Here is a 20,686-nt window from a genome sequence, read left to right on the forward strand (position 1 = left end):
AAGCACATAGTCATGGTCTTCTGAGCAAGGGTTTCCATGCACAGGAATAACTTACGTGTCTTCAACGGAGAAAGAAAACGTGTTTTAATGTTACATATGTCCTCTTGACATTACAGAATTCATGTATCTTCAAATATTCCACAATGGTAAATTGGTTTGCCCATTACCTTTCAGTATTATTGCTATGAAATTATTCTCAAAAATATTTGGAACTGTGTGTTTAAATATTCAGAATCTTTTCTCATGTGCTATCAACATAGGTTAACTCTCCTTATTTCAGGAGTGCTGGAGAGCAGAATCACTAAGAACGTGAACTTCTAAGTTGGCTGGTGCTGGGTTTTAGTCTTTTCACTTAATACTTACATAAATGTGGGCAAGTTACATACTTCTCTAAAACTCAATTTCCTTATCTGTAAAATGGGAAACATAATAACTCCTTAGGGCATTTTGAGAAGATTCAATTTGATAGTGCATGTAGAGCATTTATCATAGGTTTGGCACTTAGTAAGAGTCCAATACATTTTCATTAGAAAGAGTTTATTCGAACCTGAAAATAAACCACTTATTTATTCTTATTTTATTTCTACTCCTGTAATATTCACAGTGATAATTTCTTGTGGAGGGGAAAAATAGTTTCCAGAAAGCAGAGTCTAAGACAACAGCTAGCATACCTGCTGTTTATTTTGGAAAGTGATCCTAGGCAATAGGAGTAGGGAGCTTAAAAGAGTGAAATGGGGAAGAGGAAAAGAGAAGGGTATGCAGCTATGGCTTCTGGGGCCCACAGAGTCTTCATGGACCATGTAGAATGTCTGAGGGAAAGATTAGTTACCTGCTATGGTCTTTCATTAATTGTGTTTTAGTGGGTTATTAACACACTCACATCGGTTTGCAGTATGTAAGCGATTTGTCTCTTGGTGCTAGCAAGTAGTCAAAATTAGTATCAGAGAATCCCCAGAACAGAAAGTGAAAGTGAGCATAGCTGAGAGGCCAGATTGTATTCATACAATGTTGGTGGCTGCAGGATGTGAAGGTGGTCAGAGAACTTGAGGAGGGACACAAGTGGTATTTCATATATAATTCCTCATAGAAGCCATGTGCTGTCAGTGATTCTAGAGACTTGAAAGCAATTCAGTCCAAGGTACTTCTGTCTCAAAGCCCAACATTTGAAGGACAATGGCTTAAGTAATTCTCTAATATGGTAAAGCCCAATGTCTAAGTCACCTCATTATAATAGATCTACAACAGTCATCTGTAAGATTCCCAATAGTGATTTTTATGCTAAACACCCAATTAAAAAAAGGCACATTTTCAGAGTGAAGTGAGATCCATCTTTTGAAGAGAGATTCCTTCCTTTAGTTCTGTCAGGAAACTCAAATAGATGAGAATAGCGTCAGTCTCTGAGTATTTGGAGGTCTTAATGACGGCAATGAAGGTGAACAAACACTTTTCTCTTTCAAAAGAGTTTCAAGAGGTTGTTTATCTCTGTGGATGATTTAATATTGCTTACCTGTTTTATTATGGAATTCAATATATTGATTTTTTTCTTTAACATTAAGGGAATAATAACACTTGGAAAGCATGCTATTGGAGTCCTAGATAACTCTAGCAATGCATAAATATGTATGAAATAGTGGGATTATGACCAGGGGTACGTGTATAAAGGGGAAAATCCAAACACATGATTCCTTTAATAATTGGTGACTATTTGTTGGTGAGCATTTCCTTTACTGAAAATGACCCTGTCATTAAAACTCAAAGAATCGCAGGGATTAAAATTTTCTGCCTCCCTACTAAGCAATATGCTTTCACTTGAGGTCTGTTTAGCGTTTAAGGGGAAAATGGGTTCCAGACAAATGTCTTTCACATTAGAAACTGTATTAAATTAATTGAAAAATAAACATTGATAATAATAATAAAACAAGAGAAATGATGACAGTAAAAGGCAAATACTTTTTAAATGATACTCAAATAGACATTCAATAAAACCACATCTTTCAGACAACATAATCATTTGCATCATAAAAAACTCTAGTGGTTCAAATTTAAAATATTGATTAAAAAGCTTCAGTTGGATTTCAAATTAGCCTAAAAAGAAATTTCCCTCTTAATAAAATAGGCAAAACTTTCCTTTTAAAATTACAACTTATTTTGTTAAAAAATGTGTTCACTATTCTTGAAAAAGACCTAAAATGGGTCTTTCAGAAGAGAAAGCCTTTCCTATTTTAAATTGAACCCAGTGGAACATGGAAGACACAATTCCAAAGCATCCAGGGAAAAAGTTGAATACCCAATCCATGATTCACATGTACTCAAATACCCAGAATTTGGGGTTGATCCTTCAACAAAACAGGAGGGTGACTGAGTGATTCCTTGATATTTTAAAGTTTCCTCCTGATGCCATAAGTTATGATAATTCAGTCTGTCCTAAGGACTTTTTTAAAACCACAAAAATGCAGTATCCTGCCTAGATTTATCTGAACTTCTAAGCTTATTACAGACTTTTAGATATCTTCTGGAAGATCCCTTAAGTGAAGTGAGAAGATACTCTGACTTTAGTCACCAAAGTTAATGTTCTCATCACTTAAATTGACTTCATACAGTCAGGTTTATTTTATGCTCTCAGTTACTTACTACTGCAAGTCAACACAGCACAGGAATTGATGCATTTTGTGCCTTCAATTCAAAGTAAATAGCAAACACTGCTGTCTGTGAACTTTTTGGCCAATGAATAAAAATTATTTCATTTCTAATTCTCACCAGAAGGATTGAAATTAAACAGTAACAGATGAATTGGGCAGGCATGGAATACTAAATAGAAACTGGCAAATGAAATAATCCAGCTATTTGCTTTTACAATGAAAATGAGAATTGATTCTGCACTGAGAGATAGAAGTAAAAGGACCAAGAGTTTTGAAAAAAGGCTTCTCCACCAAAAGAGCAAAATAGCACTCAGTGGCATTGCATTGTTAACAAAATTTCTTTATCAGAAACTATAATTTAATATTTAATATCTAATTTACATGTGACAAGGTATCATATTCAAAAAATTAAATGCAACTAGAAAACTATTAACCACTAAAAACAATACCAAACACAACCCAAACATTTATAGGAAAGCAATAGCTAGAATTTGAATTGGAAAAAATGTTTCATCATATTTGGCTCATTAAACAAAGCATCCATTATAGCTTGGAAAAGAGCATCTCTTCTAATTCATCAAACATTTACCCTTTATAGCATGAATAACATTTAAAGATAGTTTCATTAACTGTATATGCACACGTGTGTATATATATTGTGAGACATACACTCGTGTGTTCATTTAAAGATATTGTATCTACTGATAACTGGCTGAACTTTGGAAGGTGCTGAAATCCACATTTCTACATGTCCTTTGACCCATTTAATAATGTCCTTTTAAAAACAGAAATTACATAAAATACTCTGTTTTTTATTAACTGAATATTTTCTTAAGCATAATAATAGACAATGAAAGAATTGCACTTATTATAAAGGTACAGTAAAGTGTTAGATTGCAGCTCAGCCATGAAAGATCAGGGACTGTAGGACAGATGATGAGTTGTGCATTATATGCAAAGATGATGGTGGCCAGTGAAATTAAAATGAGAGCAACTAGTTACAGAACAAACAGGGGGATAACAGAAGAAAACATGCACTATTCCTACTTTAATGCAAAACTAATTTCTCCCAGGAAACCAACCCTTTGACCTCTCTCATACAAAGAAACGGGTTCTGCACCCCTAGCAACACAGTAGACTTGGACTTGCGTATTCAAATGCTAGTTCACTGTCTCTGACCGTGCTGCTCCAGTGACATCTCCATAAGCTGCCCTTAACATTCTGGAGCAACTACAATATTACAGTCTCTTTGTCAGGTTTCATTGAGCCTCAATATTCCCTTCAGTTCTGTATAAATATGGTCCATTATTCATCTTCTTCTGGTTCCTGTGGTAGCACAGATATTTCTTCCTTCAAACAATCACTGAAGAATTTGAGGATTGTGCTGTAGAGATGATACTTGCTCTTCTCAGATACGTTATGACCTTCATCTGGGTAGACCTAAGATATTGAGGAGAAAGAAGATTTCAAATTATCCAAGAAGCTATTGTCCCTTGCATTCATTTTCTGAGCCCTAATGGCATGGAAACTTTGAATAATAATATCTGAGCAAAATCAAACCTAATTCAACTCTAAGTTCTTCATGCTAAACTTTTAAAACAATTGTAATCATGTCAATTAATATTTGGTATTTAAATTAGAATGCGTTGGCCATAAAAGGTAGACTTTTTCATGTTTATGTTGACTGAGATGTTTCATGTTTATGTTAACCTTGCCCTCAGCTTGACTAAACTTTGGACAGTTTCTTTTTGACTAAAGGCCCTTGGCCGCTCCTCCCCTTTTTAGGAGTATTTAGTTTAGAAAATTTTCCAGCTCTTTATTTAAAGGGCATTGAGTTCAGTCTATATCTCCTTTGCAGTAATTTTTCTTAAGGTCTTCCTTGCCTGTTTAACATTGTCTGGTGCAGTTATTACTTTGACAATTCCCTTTCCAATGTAAACAAAACTGTTACTGTTTCTAAAATACAAATAAAAAATACAAATATTATCCCATCAATTCCTGAGTAAAGAGGTTTAAATGGTGCCTCATTGCCCTTTGAATAAAACTCCATACCCCTCAACATTGCTTATGGAATGACCTGACATTTGTTTATCTGTATATCTTCGTATTTCATCATCCTAAACCTGGTAGTTTGTGTTTTAGACAGGTTGAACAACTTTTGGTTCTTCTGAATGGTGAGAAATTTAAATGACTTTACTTTTTCCTTCTATGACTCTTATATCAGACTGGAACCTCCTTGATAGTATAATGTATGTCTTGTTACCCATAGAGCAGAGTGACCACTGTAATGTCCTTGATAAATATATATTAAATGTATGAAAGCACAGATGTAAATGGTAGTGCAAATGGCCTTTTATCCTCTCTTCTTTTCTTGTAATATTTCCCCAAACACTTTTTATCCACTATTTATTATGAGAATTATAAATTATATTTAAAAATAAATTAATAATAAATTCTCATATTTAATAATAAAGACAAAGGAACAAGACAAAAGGAACAAGAAAAGGAAGAAAGGAACAGCAAAAGGAAGAAAAGACAAAAGGAACAAGAAGGGAAATAGAAACTTGTTACTTTTAAAAGAATTCAATATTTGGGATATGAATAAGTCTGAGAGGAAAATGACAATTTAGAAAGGATTCATGCAATTCACTTGTAAAGCATGAGCTCATCCACATTCTCGGTGTAATTAGGAACAGAGAACACAATCTTTGGTACTTAAAAAACATATTAAAAAATAATAGTAGGGAGAATGGAATAATAGAGAAGCTGTGTTGCATATCTCACAAGTGAAAAAACACAGCAGGAAAACACATTCTTTTAAGAAAGTAGCTTACCTGCATAGTATAATTCACTCCAGCTTTTATTAGGTGCTTGATTAATTCTGCTGAGTGTTGGAAATGAATTTTTGCTGCAAGAAATCAAATTATAATATCTGAAGAAACACATTGCTTGTATCAGAATTTTTTCATATTATTTTTCAAAGAGATTCAGTGTTTTATTTTACATATATTGCACGTTTAAAAGACTTATATCTGGCCGGGTGCAGTGGCTCATGCCTGTAATCTCAGCACTTTGGGAGGCCGAGGTGGGTGGATCGCAAGGTCAGGAGATTGAGACCATCCTGGCTAACACGGTGAAATCCCGTCTCCACTAAAAAATATAAAAAATTAGCTGGCATGGTGGTGGGTACCTGTAGTCCCAGCTACTCAAGAGGCTGAGGCAGGAGAATGGCGTGAACCCAGGAGAGGGGAGCTTGCAGTGAGCGGAGATGACGCCAATACACTCCAGCCTGGGCAACAGAGCGAGACTCCGTCTCACAAAAAAAAAAAAAAAAAAAAATCTGGCTTTAGGTAGAAAGCTGGTAAACATAATGGTAAAACTTTGGGTTTCACTAAAACAGCAGCTACAACTAAGTCCTACTTACTCTACAGAATGGTGTTTATATTTACTTTACTGGATATTATTTATTATTCCTAATGGTACACATATTTTTATAAATTTTATAACATTTATTAAAAAATTTAATATGGCAAATGTCTTTTCTGGATATTAATACAGGAAACCAGCTATCTATTTCATTTCAAAGATTACTAGGGCACAGTCTCAGTTGGATACTGGCATTCTGCTGTATTATTCAAAATTAGAAGAGAATACCCCACACTGAGAAAATAGAATGCACATCTCATTATACAAGGACTAACTATTTAATATAGAGCATACTGGCTACTCTTGCTTTATCTTCCTTCTGCCGGAACATAAGATCCAAAATTCTGAAGTAAGCAGCCCAATAGCCCTGGGTTTGGTAGCTATGAAGATTTGATGCAGTCACTCAAATCTCTTTCCGCAGCAGCTGGCTCACATTCTCTCTGGGGTGTTCATTCCTGTAGTTTGTGTATCTTCAAATTTCTGTAACTAATGTTTAAGCTGACTTTTTTTTTTTTTTTGAGATGGAGTCTTGCTCTGTCACCCAGGCGGGAGTGCCGTGGTACAATCTCAGCTCACTGCAACCTCTGCCTCCTGAGTTCAAACGGTTCTCCTGCCTTACCCTCCTGAGTAGCTGGGATTACAGGCATGCGTCACCATGCCCAGCATTAGCTTTCTAGTAGAGACGGGGTTTCACCATGTTGGTCAGGCTGGTCGCAAACTCCTGACCTCGTGAGCTGCCTGCCTCGGTCTCCCAAAGTGCTGGGACTACAGGCGTGAGCCACCGCGCCCAGCCTAAGCTAACATTTTTAACTGTCATTGCAAAACTAGGGCAGCCTTATCAATAGCTTAAGCTTCTTTAATGCTCTAACTCTAGAATGCTGAATAATCAGACCACACAGCAGAGAAAGTAAAATGGCAAACAATCATTTAAACCTGTTAAAAAACTAGATAGTCAAGATCTTTTTCAACATCTTCCTATGGCACTTAATGGGAAAATGACCTTGTCGTTGCTATATAAGTACAAACTGCTCTATAAATGGAAGCTTCTAGAAATGCTAATTAATAAGGTCAATGACAGAGGTAATGTGATCCCTTATTTCTCTGCATGGGTACAGCTGAAAATAAATGTGCAAAAGGATTTTTCCAATTGGATTTTTTTCTGCTCAGTTTATAATGCAAAGTCCATTGATATTTGTTGCTATTTGTCTGTTTACTATCGCTAAAAGGGAACATTACAGGTTTGACTGGTTGATTGAATTCATTTGCTGTTAATTTTTGAAGATAATATTAATAGTAGTGGTGTTACAGTGTCATGACTGAGCACCTATAATTCACCAGGCCCGTATGGGTTGTGTGGTGTGTGTATGTGTGTGCCTGTGTGTGTGTGTGCCTATGTGTGTGTGTATGCCTATGTGTATGTGTATACCTGTGCATGTGTTTGCCTATGTGTGTGTGTGCTCATACACATTCACAGGTGCATTTCCTCTCAAGTGACCAGGGCTGAACCTCTGCTTGTATTTTATTAGATGCGTGAAGCGCCAGGCCTGTGACTGAGTGAGTCAGATAGAACAGTGTGATTTACCTTTATAGCTACAACATATTGACAGAGAAATTTGAAATAGCACTAATATATTAGTCCAGCATGATGGGTAGACGTAAAATAATTTAACCTTGAATATAATTTATTCACATGAATAAGGCTTCAGGGCACAGTGAATAAAAGGCTCAATACATGGATTCAAATCTCCTTCCTACTAATCAATCGTGTCTACTCTTTTAAGGAAGTTATATCATTTCCTAATATTTATTTTCCCAATCTGTTACATGAAAGTAATAATATCTACTATTCTGTGTTTGCAAGAAGTACAAATAACATAATATTAAATGCTTTTAGCACATTTTCTGACATACGATGAGTACTTAATTGCTATTTATTTTTATTACTGTTGATATAAGTGTAAGGTCTTAATACCTTAGAACAACATCCAAATGTCCTTCACAATTTTTATGCTCTCTTTCTTCATGTTTCACTCAACACTGGTACTGTATCATCTACATCTTTCTTTAATAGACTATTAATACTGTAATTGCTTTACATTTTCAGAACAGTTGCAAAGATAGTACAGAGTTCCTGGATACCCATCTTCCAGTTTCCGCATTGTTAACATTTTACATTATTATATACTTTGTCACAAATAGAAACTAAGACTCATATACTACCATTAACTAAACCCACTTTATTTGGGGTGCACTAGTCTTTCTTGTTGATGTTCTTGTTGTTGTTTTCTTGTGTTACCTTTCTGTTCCAGGGTTCCATTCAGAATCCCACATTATATTTAGACCTCATGTCTTTTAAACTTCCTCTGGTCTATGAGAGTTTCTTAGACTTTTTTTTTTTTTTTGATTACCCCAACAGTTCTGAGGGGTGCTGGCTGGATATCTGATAGAATTTTCTTCATTTGGATCTGCCTGATGTTTTTCTCATGGTTAGACTGGTGTTATGTATGGGCTTGGAGTACTAAACCATGGAGGTAAAGTGCCATCCCCACTACATCATATCAAGGGCATTTAATAATAGTAATAACATGACTTGTCACTGTTGATGTGATGTTTGTCAAATTTCTCCACTGTAAAGTTCGTCTTCCTCTCCCTTTCCATATAGTATCCTTGAAGCAAATCATTCAGTGGAACCTACCCTAAAGAGGAAGGAGTTAAGTTCAAGATTTAGGAAATATTGATTCAAGACTTTGACTTTCTTGGCTCACTTGCCAGATGGCCTTGGATAAATCTGTTTCCTTTCTGAAACTGATTTTTCTCATCCATGAATGGAGCTATAAATATTCAGCCGTCTGTTGTAAAATATCACAGAGGATAATAAAATATAGATTCTTTGGTCCCTAAGAGTGTCATGTAAATATAAAATGATATTATTTACTACTACTAACATCAATCACATCCACCTCCAAGGTTGAAAGTGATGAAAAAATGAGAGATGGTACGAAAGTGCCTTTTTAAAGTTTTTGTTTTAAGTTCATTTAAGCGGGTAACCTCATTAGAATTTCATGTCAGTGTTTGTAGCTTTTTGGTTTCTGTTTTCCAGGTTGGTTTCCATTTTAGGTGTGCTGAATAACACTGTAACCATAGTCACTAGACACAAGTGCCTTTTTAAATTAAAATTAAATAAAATCAATTCAGTTCCTCAGTCACACCAAACACAGTATGGCCACAAGTGGCCAGTGGCTACTTTTTCAGCAACATTGATAAAGTATTTCCATCATTACAGGGAGTTTGATCGGACAATGCTGCCATTTGAGGAATAGCCTCCTCTCCTCTTATCTCTGAATTCTTTTTTCCCACCTCCTATCATGTATCTGATTCTCTGTGTGATTCTCTGCTCCCTTCTTCAGAAGGTTTACAGGGCTTCCTGTAAGCAAGTCCTTAGATGTATCCCTTTGTAAAAGGTCATATCCTATCAAACAGCAGCAGCAAGTATAATACTTACTGTCGGCAGTTCCATGAATTATTAATATATTTTCTTCTTTCAAGCCATGAACATTATGTAGCACACTGGCTGCCTAGAAAGGAAAATACAAATATCTGTATCTATAGATCTAAATAAGCAATTTAACTAATTTTTTTAGAACAAAAATACTCCTCTTTCTTTGTTATTTTCAAATTAGTTACCTGGTAAGTGCTTTCTTCCTTCGATGGCATCCCAAGGTATCTTTCAGAGAAAGCTGAGGCTGTGACCCAAGAAAACAGACATTCAAGAAGAAAATACAAACTATTTGACTAGAATATTTCATTAATTTCTTCATTTTACATTTAATTGTCATGCTTTAGTAAAATCAGCTGAATCAAGGAGGAGATTAAACAGTTCAAAACAGGCTCTAATAACATATGATCAATGAGCTCAATTGAGCTATTCTAAATTGGGCTTTTGCTTTCTACAAATCAATACATTATATTAGGTCAGTCTGTAGAAAGTACTCACCATACAATTTCAAGTCTGTGATAGGTGCAACCACTGATCCACATTTAAAAAGCTTTTCATCTGATTTTAAGATCATTGATGCAATATAGCCACCATAACCCTGGGGGGGGATATATACATATATATATATATATAACACACACACATATTTATATATAACAACTATGCCTGGAGATATTTTTAGCTTTTGATCAATGTTTGGTACCGTACATCATATCAGAATGTCTCAGGTTTGAAAAAAAAAGCCAAAATCATTTTGTGCAATTAAGTTTTTTGAACATTTGTTTAAATTGTTATATAACAGCTGTTTTAATAAGCCTTAAGTAAAATATAAAATTAATTACATCACCAAATGTCAAATATTGCTCCATGATTTCATACTATACATCTGGAAATTGCCCCAAATAATTTGAGGTTAGGGAAATAAAGCACTTATTAAATCACATATAATTTTCCACTAATTTAATATATATATTTAATAAAATATTGAAATAATGATGATTATGTAGAATTAAGAAATAATGAAATTTTGAAAATAGATCATCAAAAATATAGATTGTTTTAATTTCTTATAGAGTTCAGAACATGTCACCCCAAAATAAGGCTGCAATCAGACTATTTCACCCGAAATATGCCTTTCTGGCTCAGGATTATTTTGAGCTAGATATTTTGAGAAACTGCAGACACAGAAAGAATACTAAAAACAAGGCTGGAAGTTTCCCTTTTGTAAGATAAATTTATGTCTATAAAGGAAATTTATAGACGTTTTCAAGGGTCTCTCTCTCTCCCTCTCTTTCTGCACCAGGAAGAGAAGAATAACTACATAACCGAAGACTCAATCAATGGAGAAGAAATGGACTTCACTATGCATAACAAACTTTGCTTGTGTTTTGCTTTTCCTGGTCATCTTTCTTAACAAACCTTTCCTACATCCTTATGCGTTTGTTTCAGAGAATGACAGTGTTTGCATCTAAGGTATAAGACAATTCTTTAAGATCTACTCTAGAGATCTGCCCATTTTTCTTGTTTCTATCCCATGTACAAAGGAGGTATTTATGTTATCAAGCTTCTGTTTGTTTTTCTGTTGCTGTTTTTCTTTTCTTCTTTTTTTTTTTTTTTTTTGACGGTGTCTCACTCTGTTGCCCAGGCTGGAGTGCAGTGGGATGATCTCGGCTCACTGCAAGCTCTGACCCCTGGGTTCGTGCCATTCTCCTGCCTCATTCTCCCAAGTAGCTGGGACTACAGGCGCCGCCACCATGCCCGGCTAATTTTTTTTGTATTTTTAGTAGAGAAGGTATTTCACCGTGTTAGCCCGGATGGTCTCGATCTTCCGACCTCGTGATCCACCCACCTCTGCTTCCCAAAGTGCTGGGATTACAGGCGTGAGCCACCGTGCCCGGCTTGTTTTTCTCTTGTTAATCTGCCTTTTGTTACAGGGAATCTTAGCTAAAACTCATGAAGAGTAAAGGAGAAAATTGTCTTCTCTATATTCCACACAACTAAGTTTTGGAAAGCAATGGGATATAATGAATAATATTCCCAGATAGATGAGTTAAATTATTGTTTTAGTTAAATTTTGAATACCCTCTTGAAATGTTTTTTAATAAATCAAGATGTCCAGTTTTCTTTTGTAACCCATGATCTGACTAGAAAAGTTCCAGAGGAGATTTTAATAATTACAGTAACGCTGAAAAAAGTAAATGACCTACTGAGTTATCTGTTTTAGAAATTAATTTTCAGCCCTACTCTCAGTAATGTTCTTTATGCTACTGGAAATCAGAACATCTTGGGAGGTATTAAAAATATTAATATTCAGGCCTCAGTCTCAGAAATTCTGATTCAGTTTGTTCATGATGAAGTCTCCTTTTGAAAGATTTTCAGATGACTCAAGTGTGGTCCAGGTTATAGTTTTATTGTCATTGTCACTAAACTCTTGAAGTAAGAAATAAAAATTTCATTTATGTGTATTTGGAGCATCATTTAAAAATTGGTACATAAAAGTTCAAAATGCAGTCATTCATTACTGAATGGACTGAGATAACATATATTGTTCTGGTACTGGAATATTTAGATAGTACTCAGAAGCTTGAACAAAGCTTTAACAATTAGTAACTGAAGGAAAGAAAATTATGCTATATCGATATAAGCCACTTCAAAGTGCCTTTGCTCATTCTCATTGAGAGAGACAGTCTTAGGCCAGCAAAATCTGGAAGTAGCCCATTTTAAATTTTCCCTTGGGTAGGTAAATGTATTAACCTACCTAAGAAAGAAAAATACAAGGGTGGGGTAAGCTATGCAAAGCAAGAAAATAAATAGCTAAAGGCTGAATATCCCTTATCTGAAATGCTTGGAGTCAGAAGTTTCAGATTTTGGATTCTTTTAAAATTTAGGGATATTTACCTATACATAATTTGTTATCTCAGGGATGAAAACTTAAGTCTAAACATGAAATTCATATATGCTTTAATATACCTTATACACACAGTCTGACGGTAATTGTATACAATATTTTTAGTAATTTTGTTCATGAGACAGTTTTAATGGCATTTTTGACTGTGACCCATCAAATAGGATCAGGTGTAGAATTTTCCATGTGTGGCATTATGTCGGTGCTCAAAACATTTTGGATTTGGAGCATTTCAAATTTCAGATTTTCAGATTAGGTACGTTGAACCTGTATCATAAAGCAAAAGTGGAAACAGCTCTTGAAAGTGTTGTCCCTAGAGGAAGCATTTCCAGTATATTGTTCCTAGTTCTCTGTCATAAAGATGGGTGAAGGGTGTTGCAGCCAAGAGATTTCAAGTATTTCCCATAGGCAAGACTCTTCCCATAGTGATGAATGCATCACACATCTTAGCTGATGCATGCAACTTTTCTGGTTCTATTAACAATACCATGATGGCCAAGCAAACTTTCAGCTGATTATGATCTGTTTGTTTATATAACCTGAAAACATTGACAGAATAGTTGTATATCTGAATAATGAATATTCCAGTCCATAAAAGCTTGTGTTAGATTTAAATAATATATATAAGATGACATTATATGTTTTTGTTGGTTTATTTTATTTATCTCAGTTTCACATGTCTCTCGTAGCCTGATTATCTCTAGGAATCAAGAATAGTGCCTTCCAAAGGAGGGGTAGATCCCAGAACAATGCTTCTTAACTTGTAAGTTAATTCAAATCACTTGAGAGTGTTGTCAGCATACAGATTCAAATTCAGTAGATCTGGGGTGGGACCTAAGATTTTGCATTTTTAATAAACTCTCAGGGGACCTCTATGCTGCTGATCTACATAATATACAACAAGTTATTACTGCATAATTGTATAATAAAAATGCCTACCGGAAACATCTTCTTAGTTCCAGCCAACGTTCCCTAGATGAGTGAAGCTTTAAAAAAAAAAAGTGCCAGTGCCGGCCCCCCCCAACCCACATTCAATCACAATCTGTGGAGAATGGGCACCTGATGGATCTCCCCATGTGATTCTTCAGTGAAACCAGGATTGTAAATTATTGCTGCTATACAAGGAGTTATATTTTACTATTTTTGTAAATATGAAAATTTGGCATTTAATGAAGTCAAGTATTTTCTAAGTGTTAATGATAAATGATAATAAAAGCTGTTGAATAAAATTCTATTTATAGCATTTAAAATTGAACCACAAATGCTTCTTTAATTGATTTTTAAACAAAAATCAACACTGGCAAAAATTAGAATAATTTTATTTTTTTAGACATGGTCTCACTCTGTCACCCAGGCTGAAGTACATGGCACAATCTCTGCTTATCGCAACCTCTGCCTCCCAGACTTCAGCAGACCTCCCACTTCAGCCTCCTGAGTAGCTGGGACCACAGGTGCATGCCACTATGCCCAGCTAATATTTGTATTTATTTGTACAGATAGGTTTTGCCACGGTTGCCCAGGCTGGTCTTGAACTCCTGGGCTCAATGATCCACTCGCCTTGGCCTCCCAAATAACTGGGATTACAGGTGTGACCCACCAGCTCCAGCTGAAAATAAATTAAATTTTAATGGCTTGCCTTCCTCTCACCCGTTTTATATGTAATTATAGAATACAATAGTATATCACAAAAGAGTTTTCGGAAAATTTACTTCAGAAGAGGGCAAAAATAAGATATAAGTTCTAGGTAGATAAAAGATCACGCTTTCAACTTTCAAAACAATGCATATCATCAGGTAGATTAAAAAATGGGAATCACCATATTGTCTGTAGTAAATTAGAGTCTATTTTTGATTTAATAAAGATCAAAAACTTCCATCAACAGTATAGGCTGCTCTGTTTTCATTGTGCATTTTATTGGTCTCCCAGTGATCGGATTTTGCTATTCATTAAAATTCTTTTGTCATTCCCATTTGCCAAGCATTTTAGCATCACTTACAAAATTTTAACAAATTTGTGTTATTTTTAAATTTAATTTAGTAAACCTAAAATATAGGAATGTTTCCTTAGAATTTTCCTTCTTAAAAGAAATATACCCATGATGTAGGAAACGAAATTCAATAGATAGAAGGACTTAGAGAAGCAGAGGTGGGGTCTGCAATGCCATTTACTCAAAATTTATGTTTGCAGTGGCCCCAGGCTTTCAGATGATCTTTAAATGACTTTATGAATATAGTAAAAAGGATACACTGACAGACTGGGATTTTAAAAGAGGTTATTTGGGCCGGGCATGGTGGCTCAAGCCTGAAATCCCAGCACTTTGAGAGGCCGAGGCCAGCGGATCATGAGGTAAGGAGTTGGAGACCAGCGTGGCCAGCATGGTGAAACCCCATCTCTACTAAAAATACAAAAATTAGCCAGGTGTGGTGGCGTAATCCCAGCTACTCAGGAGACTGAGGAAGGAGAATTGCTTGAACCCAGGAGGCAGAAGTTGCAGTGAGCTGAAATCGTGCCACTGCTCTCCAGCCTGGGCGACTAAGTAAGACTCCGTCTCAAAATAAATAAATAAATAAATAAAGAGGTGATTTGTGCGAACTTAAAATTGTGTAATTCTTTCTGAACCATTTCATTTGTGGTACACAATGAATTAATTTGAAATAAAGAATTTTATAAATACAAGATAAATTTTATTACACTATATTATTTTGCATTAAAACTATTAATTCGCTTAACATAATCACTCACATTTTATCACAATACTTAGAATCCTGCCTTGAAGCAGAATTTTAATCCTGCCTCAAGGAGGCAGGATCTTAATTCTACAGATAATGTGTACTGAAGCTTTAAACCTTAGAAGTGACTCAAGCTGGTCTCAAACACTGAGAGGCCCTCCCTCAATTGAAAAGATACAAAACTTTACATAACAAATAAATACCTCCCTAAGTAAAGCTTTAAGAAGCTTTCATATTCATTTACATTTTTAAATTTGTTTTATTTTCCCCAGATATCCATAGTTCTTACCTCCTTACATTGCCTTCTCTTAGTTCAAACATGATCTCCTAGTGATACCTTTCCTTATCTCCAATCTAAATTTGCCACATTAGCTCTAATCCTGGCCTCCTTATTTATCTCTCTTCTTTATTTTTTGGAATCAAACTCTCACCATCTGACATTTTATGTATTTCACCAATTATGTTTAGTTTACATGTTTTCCATATAGCTCTTCTCACTGAACTAAATTCAATAAAGAAAGACTTTTCTTCGGTTCTTTGACCACTGTATTTCCAACACTTCAAAAAAAGTTCTGGGCACATACTGCACATTCAATAATGTTTGTTGGATGAATAATTTTTTTTTTTTTTTGGCCTGGTAATCACAGTGATATCAGTTCTAAAAAAAAGTTTATAAGACAATTAAACTTAATTTCAGTTCTTGTGATAATTTTTTTTTTTTTTTTTTGAGACAGAGTTTCGCTCTTGTTGCCCAGGCTGGAGTGCAGTGGTGCGAATTGGGCTCACTGCAAACTCTGCCTGCTGGGTTCGAGCGATTCTCCTGCTTCAGCCTCCTGAGTAGCTGGGATTACAGGCACTCGCCACCACACCCAGCCAATTTTTGTACTTTTGTAGTAGAGATGGGGTTTCACCATGTTGGCCAGGTTGTTCTCGAACTCCTGACCTCAGGTGATCCACCCACCTCAGCCTCCCAAAGTGCTGGGATTACAGGCGTAAGCCACTACTCCCGGCTGTGATTAATGTTTTTAAAGAAGCTATGCCAATAAAATTTTGCTTCTAGGAGTTTTATTTTATATTTAGCACTTACACATAATTCTTTAAAAAAATTAAAATTATTATATATTAAATGAGGTTAGGTCCTGAGGATAATTATTCAAACTAAAGTTGCTTAATGTCTTCAATCAAGTCATACCCATAATTACTAAATAATAAACACATGGCCAGCTGAAAGCTACATATGCTATTATCATAACCTTTCCATTATCCCAACAAGCTAGTTAGAAAATAACACTGAGAAAATGACACCATTTACAATAAAAATTAAAACACACAAATAATAAGCAATACTTAGAAAAAAAACAGCAGGAAAGAGATTTGGCATATTTTAAGAAAGCTATAAAATTCTACTAGGATATATAAAAAAGAAATAAAAGAAATGTACTGTGCATATTGTCTGACTCAGATAAAAGCTACATCTGTTGACTATTTTAATTCTTCTTAAATTATTATAACTGTTGAAACAAATTTTAATTAAAAAATTCCAGTTGAATATTTTGGGAGAACTTGAAAGAAACAAAGATAATAGAACAGGTGAGCCAAGAATATTTTCAAAGAGAGAAGTAAAGAGTGAAAATTTCTTCTAAAAATATTAAAATGAGTTATAATGAAGCATGTTATAATTAAAAGACTGTAAGATTAGCATAAGAACAGAAAGACAGAATTCAACAGAAATAAACCCTGAAATGAATGAGAACTTAATACTTAGTTGGTATCACTGTTAATCTTGTTGATTTAGTCAACCAATGGAGCTAGGAAACTGGCTAGCTATTTAAAACTATATAAGTAAATTCTCACCATACATCATAAGGGCTATGCATCTCTCTCTTCTCTATTAAACTCAGATAAATAAAGAGAAAACATAATAAATACTCATTTAGCCTTTTGATAGAAACAGGACATCTAAATAATAAAATCACTGGAAGAAATTACCCAAGAAAGCTTTTGAGAAGAGTTTGCCAAGTTTTAGAACTTCAGTTTTTTGACTCATCATGTGCAAATGTTAACAAAATTCAAGAAGCAGAGGAAATATTTCAAACAAGTGTGAACGGAGACTGCTATCTTTAATATAGCAAAATCTTAGTATGTCAACAAGGAAACAAATATATATTTTCATATATACCAGAAGTCAAAATAAACTAAGCATATATAATGGGTAAATGGACAATCCAAAAAGAAACATATAAAATGGTTAATAAATATACAATTTATTTTATTTAAAAGTTTATAATTCTAATGTGATGAAGCAACAGAAATGAGATTTATCCTCCCACATGAAATGACTAAAAATATAGACAAAATGTATAAAATAGAGGTTTTTAGGACATTGGACATTGACTGATGAAGGACATTGATCCCCGAATGATGAAAAACAAACACATCAATCCTAGGATTGTTACAGCTTGCTACCTTGAAGAATGAAGTTGAGGCACAGCAGAACTATCTGAAATGGAACATACAAAGAAATGCATGCTTTTTTAAAAAAAATTGAACAGCATATTAGTGAGTTTGGGGACAACTTCAAGTAGCCCAATCTACATATATTTATTATCCCTGAGAAAGTGGACAACAAAAGATATTTGAAATAATAATAACTAAAAAATTTCCAAATTTGTGAAAAACACTTAACCTAGATAGTCAAGAAATTCAATAAACTGAAGCATAAGACATGTAAAGAAAACTATACCAAGGCGTATCACAATGAAATTCATTAAAATTAATCATAAAGAGAAATTATTAAAAGCATCTAGAGAGAAAAGATGCATTGTACACAGAGGAACAAAGTTAAGAAAGATGGCATATTCTTATTGAAAAAAATGCAAACCAGAAGGTAGTAAACATCTTTACAGTATAGAATAAGAAATGTCAACCTAAAATTTTTTGCCCAGAAAATAATAAAATATTTAAAAGATTAAAGTGAAATAAAGACACATCAGAGCTTGAAGAAAATATTACTTGCACACCTGGAGTAAAAGGTAACTTAAAGGATGTTCTTCAAGCAGAAGAAAAAGTGAGACTAGGTGGAAATCTGTATCTACACAAAGAAATGATGAACACTGGAATTGGTAGTCACCTGGGTAAATATATAAACATTTAAACACTATATTTAAATTTGTTTAAAAATAACTCACTTTTAGGCCGGGTGCAGTGGCTCATGCCTGTAATCCCAGCACTTTGGGAGGCCGACGCTTGTGGATCACCTGAGGTCAGGAGTTTAAGACCAGCCTGGCCATAATGGTGAAACCCCCATCTCTACTAATAATAGAAAAATTAGCTGGGCATGGTGGCCCACACCTGTAATCCCAGCTACTGGGGAGGCTGAGGCAGGAGAATCGCTTGAACTCGGGAGGTGGAGATTGCAGTGAGCCGAGATCACACCATTGCACTCCAGCCTGGGCAACAGAGCAAAACTCTATCTCAAAAAAATAAAATAAAATAAAAATAAAATAAAATAAAATAAAAATAAAAATAACTGACTTTTAAATGCAAAAATTATAACAATATATTTTGGGATTTATAACATGTAGCATAAAATGTATGACAACTGTGGCATAAAGGTCAGAAATAGAGAAACAGAAGCATACCACTGTAGAGCATATATATATATATATATATATATATACACACACACACACACACACAGTTGCCCTCCTCTGATATATCCCACTTCATATATGTGTACATGTATATACATATACATATACATATACATATATATGTACATGTATATATATGTATGTGTATATATGTACACATACATATATACATACATACATACATAAATACTGGCCTGTTTACAGCTTATTACCTTGAAGAATGAAGTAAAATAATATCACAGGAGGACAACTTTAATTAGTTAAAAATATACATTATAAGCCATACAGGAACCATCAAAATAATGCAGAGACCAGTTATAATTAACAAATAACAAAGCAAATTTAATTATAAAAAATGCTCTTTTAATATAAAGCACACTAGACAAAATTTTAAAGAAACTAAAAGCAGAAGAAATGGAAAGTGTATGGCAAGATGATAGACCTTAATGCAACAATAACAATGATCACATTAAAGGTGAAAGAGCTAAATACATTATTTAAAATCTAGAGATTTAATATGCAGAGTCTGTCAGATTGAATAAAAAAGCAAGACCCAACTGTTTGCAGCCTATAAGAAACAGACTTTAAATATAAATATGTAATACGTAAATGTAAATACATAATTACATAAAAAGAAAAATAATAGAGTAAGATTTATAACATGTTTACAATAATCCAAAGAAAGATGGAGTGGCTATATTAATATCTGACAAAAAAGATTTCAAAGGAAATAATATAACCAAAAATAAAGTCACCCAGGCTGGAATGCAGTGGCATGATCTTTGTTCACTGTAACCTCCGCCTCCCAGGTTCAAGCAATTCTCCTGCATCATCCTTCCAAGTAGCTGGGATTACAGGTGCTTACCATTATGCCCGGCTAATTTTTGTATTTTTATTAGAGACGGTGTTTTACCACGTTGGCCAGGCTGGTCTCGAACTCCTAACCTCAGGTGATCTGGCCACCTAGGCCTTCCAAAGTGCTGGGATTACAGTGTGAGCCACCATGCCCGGCCAAGGTCATTTCTTCACAATAAAGAGGTCAACTAATCAAGAGGAAATAATGATCTTAAGCATGTATGTATCTATACAATAAAAGAGTATGGAAATAAATGAAGCCAAAACTGATAGAACTGAAAGTAGGAAAAGGCAAACAGACAATTATAGCCTTTAAATAAAAACTATAGGAAGTCATTGTTTTGAACGAAGCTACTGTACTAGGCCTCAACGGACCAGACTAAAAATCAAAACGGAGCCACTCATGCTGAGTTTCCATGTCACCAAACCCAAACTGAGTTGTTACTTGACCTTCCTAGAAAGCAGGAGTAAGAGGTTAACAGCCTAATTTCCCAAACAGGCCAGTTTCAATCAGCATGATAATAATGATAATGTCTGCTTTAATTCTGACAACAAAATGTAACCTCAAGTGACCTGATGTTACTAGTTATTTTTCTACTGTTCCTGCTTTACAAAGTCACTTTGAAATGACCAATCTGCTTTTTATTTTTTGTTACTTCTTTCTTTAGTTCTTTTCTATCTATAAAACCAGCCTCTTCTGCCCATTTCATTGGGACACTTTTTCTATTTGATGGAATGAAGTCTTGCCCAATTCTAGAATTGCAAATAAAGCAATTAAGATTTTTAGACTAAATTGTTGTAATTTTGTCTTATGGCATAGCCAAAGATTTCAACACTCTCTTTCATTACTTGATAGAAAAAGTAGACAGATAATCAGTAAAGAAACAAAAAGCTTGAATAATATATTCAATCAACTTGGCTTCATTGATATTTATAGAACATTCTATATGTGAAATTGAGGTAAAGACTTTAAGATAGAAAAG

At 34.5% G+C, this 20,686-nt stretch overlaps 1 protein-coding gene across 1 annotated transcript in view; it reads right to left on the reverse strand.

Annotated features, from left to right (window-relative positions):
* Nucleotides 1–520: 520 nt before the first annotated feature.
* The window catches only part of DPP10 (dipeptidyl peptidase like 10), a 703,534-nt gene continuing 683,368 nt past the window's right edge, over nt 521–20,686 (reverse strand). Inside the window, exons 22-26 of the mRNA XM_024243704.3 lie at nt 10,060–10,159; nt 9,750–9,808; nt 9,568–9,640; nt 5,474–5,547; nt 521–4,079 (exon numbers count right to left, since the gene is read on the reverse strand). Coding sequence (XP_024099472.1) covers nt 3,945–4,079; nt 5,474–5,547; nt 9,568–9,640; nt 9,750–9,808; nt 10,060–10,159 — 441 coding nt within the window. The 3' untranslated portion in view covers nt 521–3,944. The remainder of the gene's footprint in view (nt 4,080–5,473; nt 5,548–9,567; nt 9,641–9,749; nt 9,809–10,059; nt 10,160–20,686) is intronic.

Source organism: Pongo abelii, chromosome 11 (assembly GCF_028885655.2).
Source record: "Pongo abelii isolate AG06213 chromosome 11, NHGRI_mPonAbe1-v2.0_pri, whole genome shotgun sequence".
In the NCBI taxonomy this organism is placed as follows: domain Eukaryota; kingdom Metazoa; phylum Chordata; class Mammalia; order Primates; family Hominidae; genus Pongo; species Pongo abelii.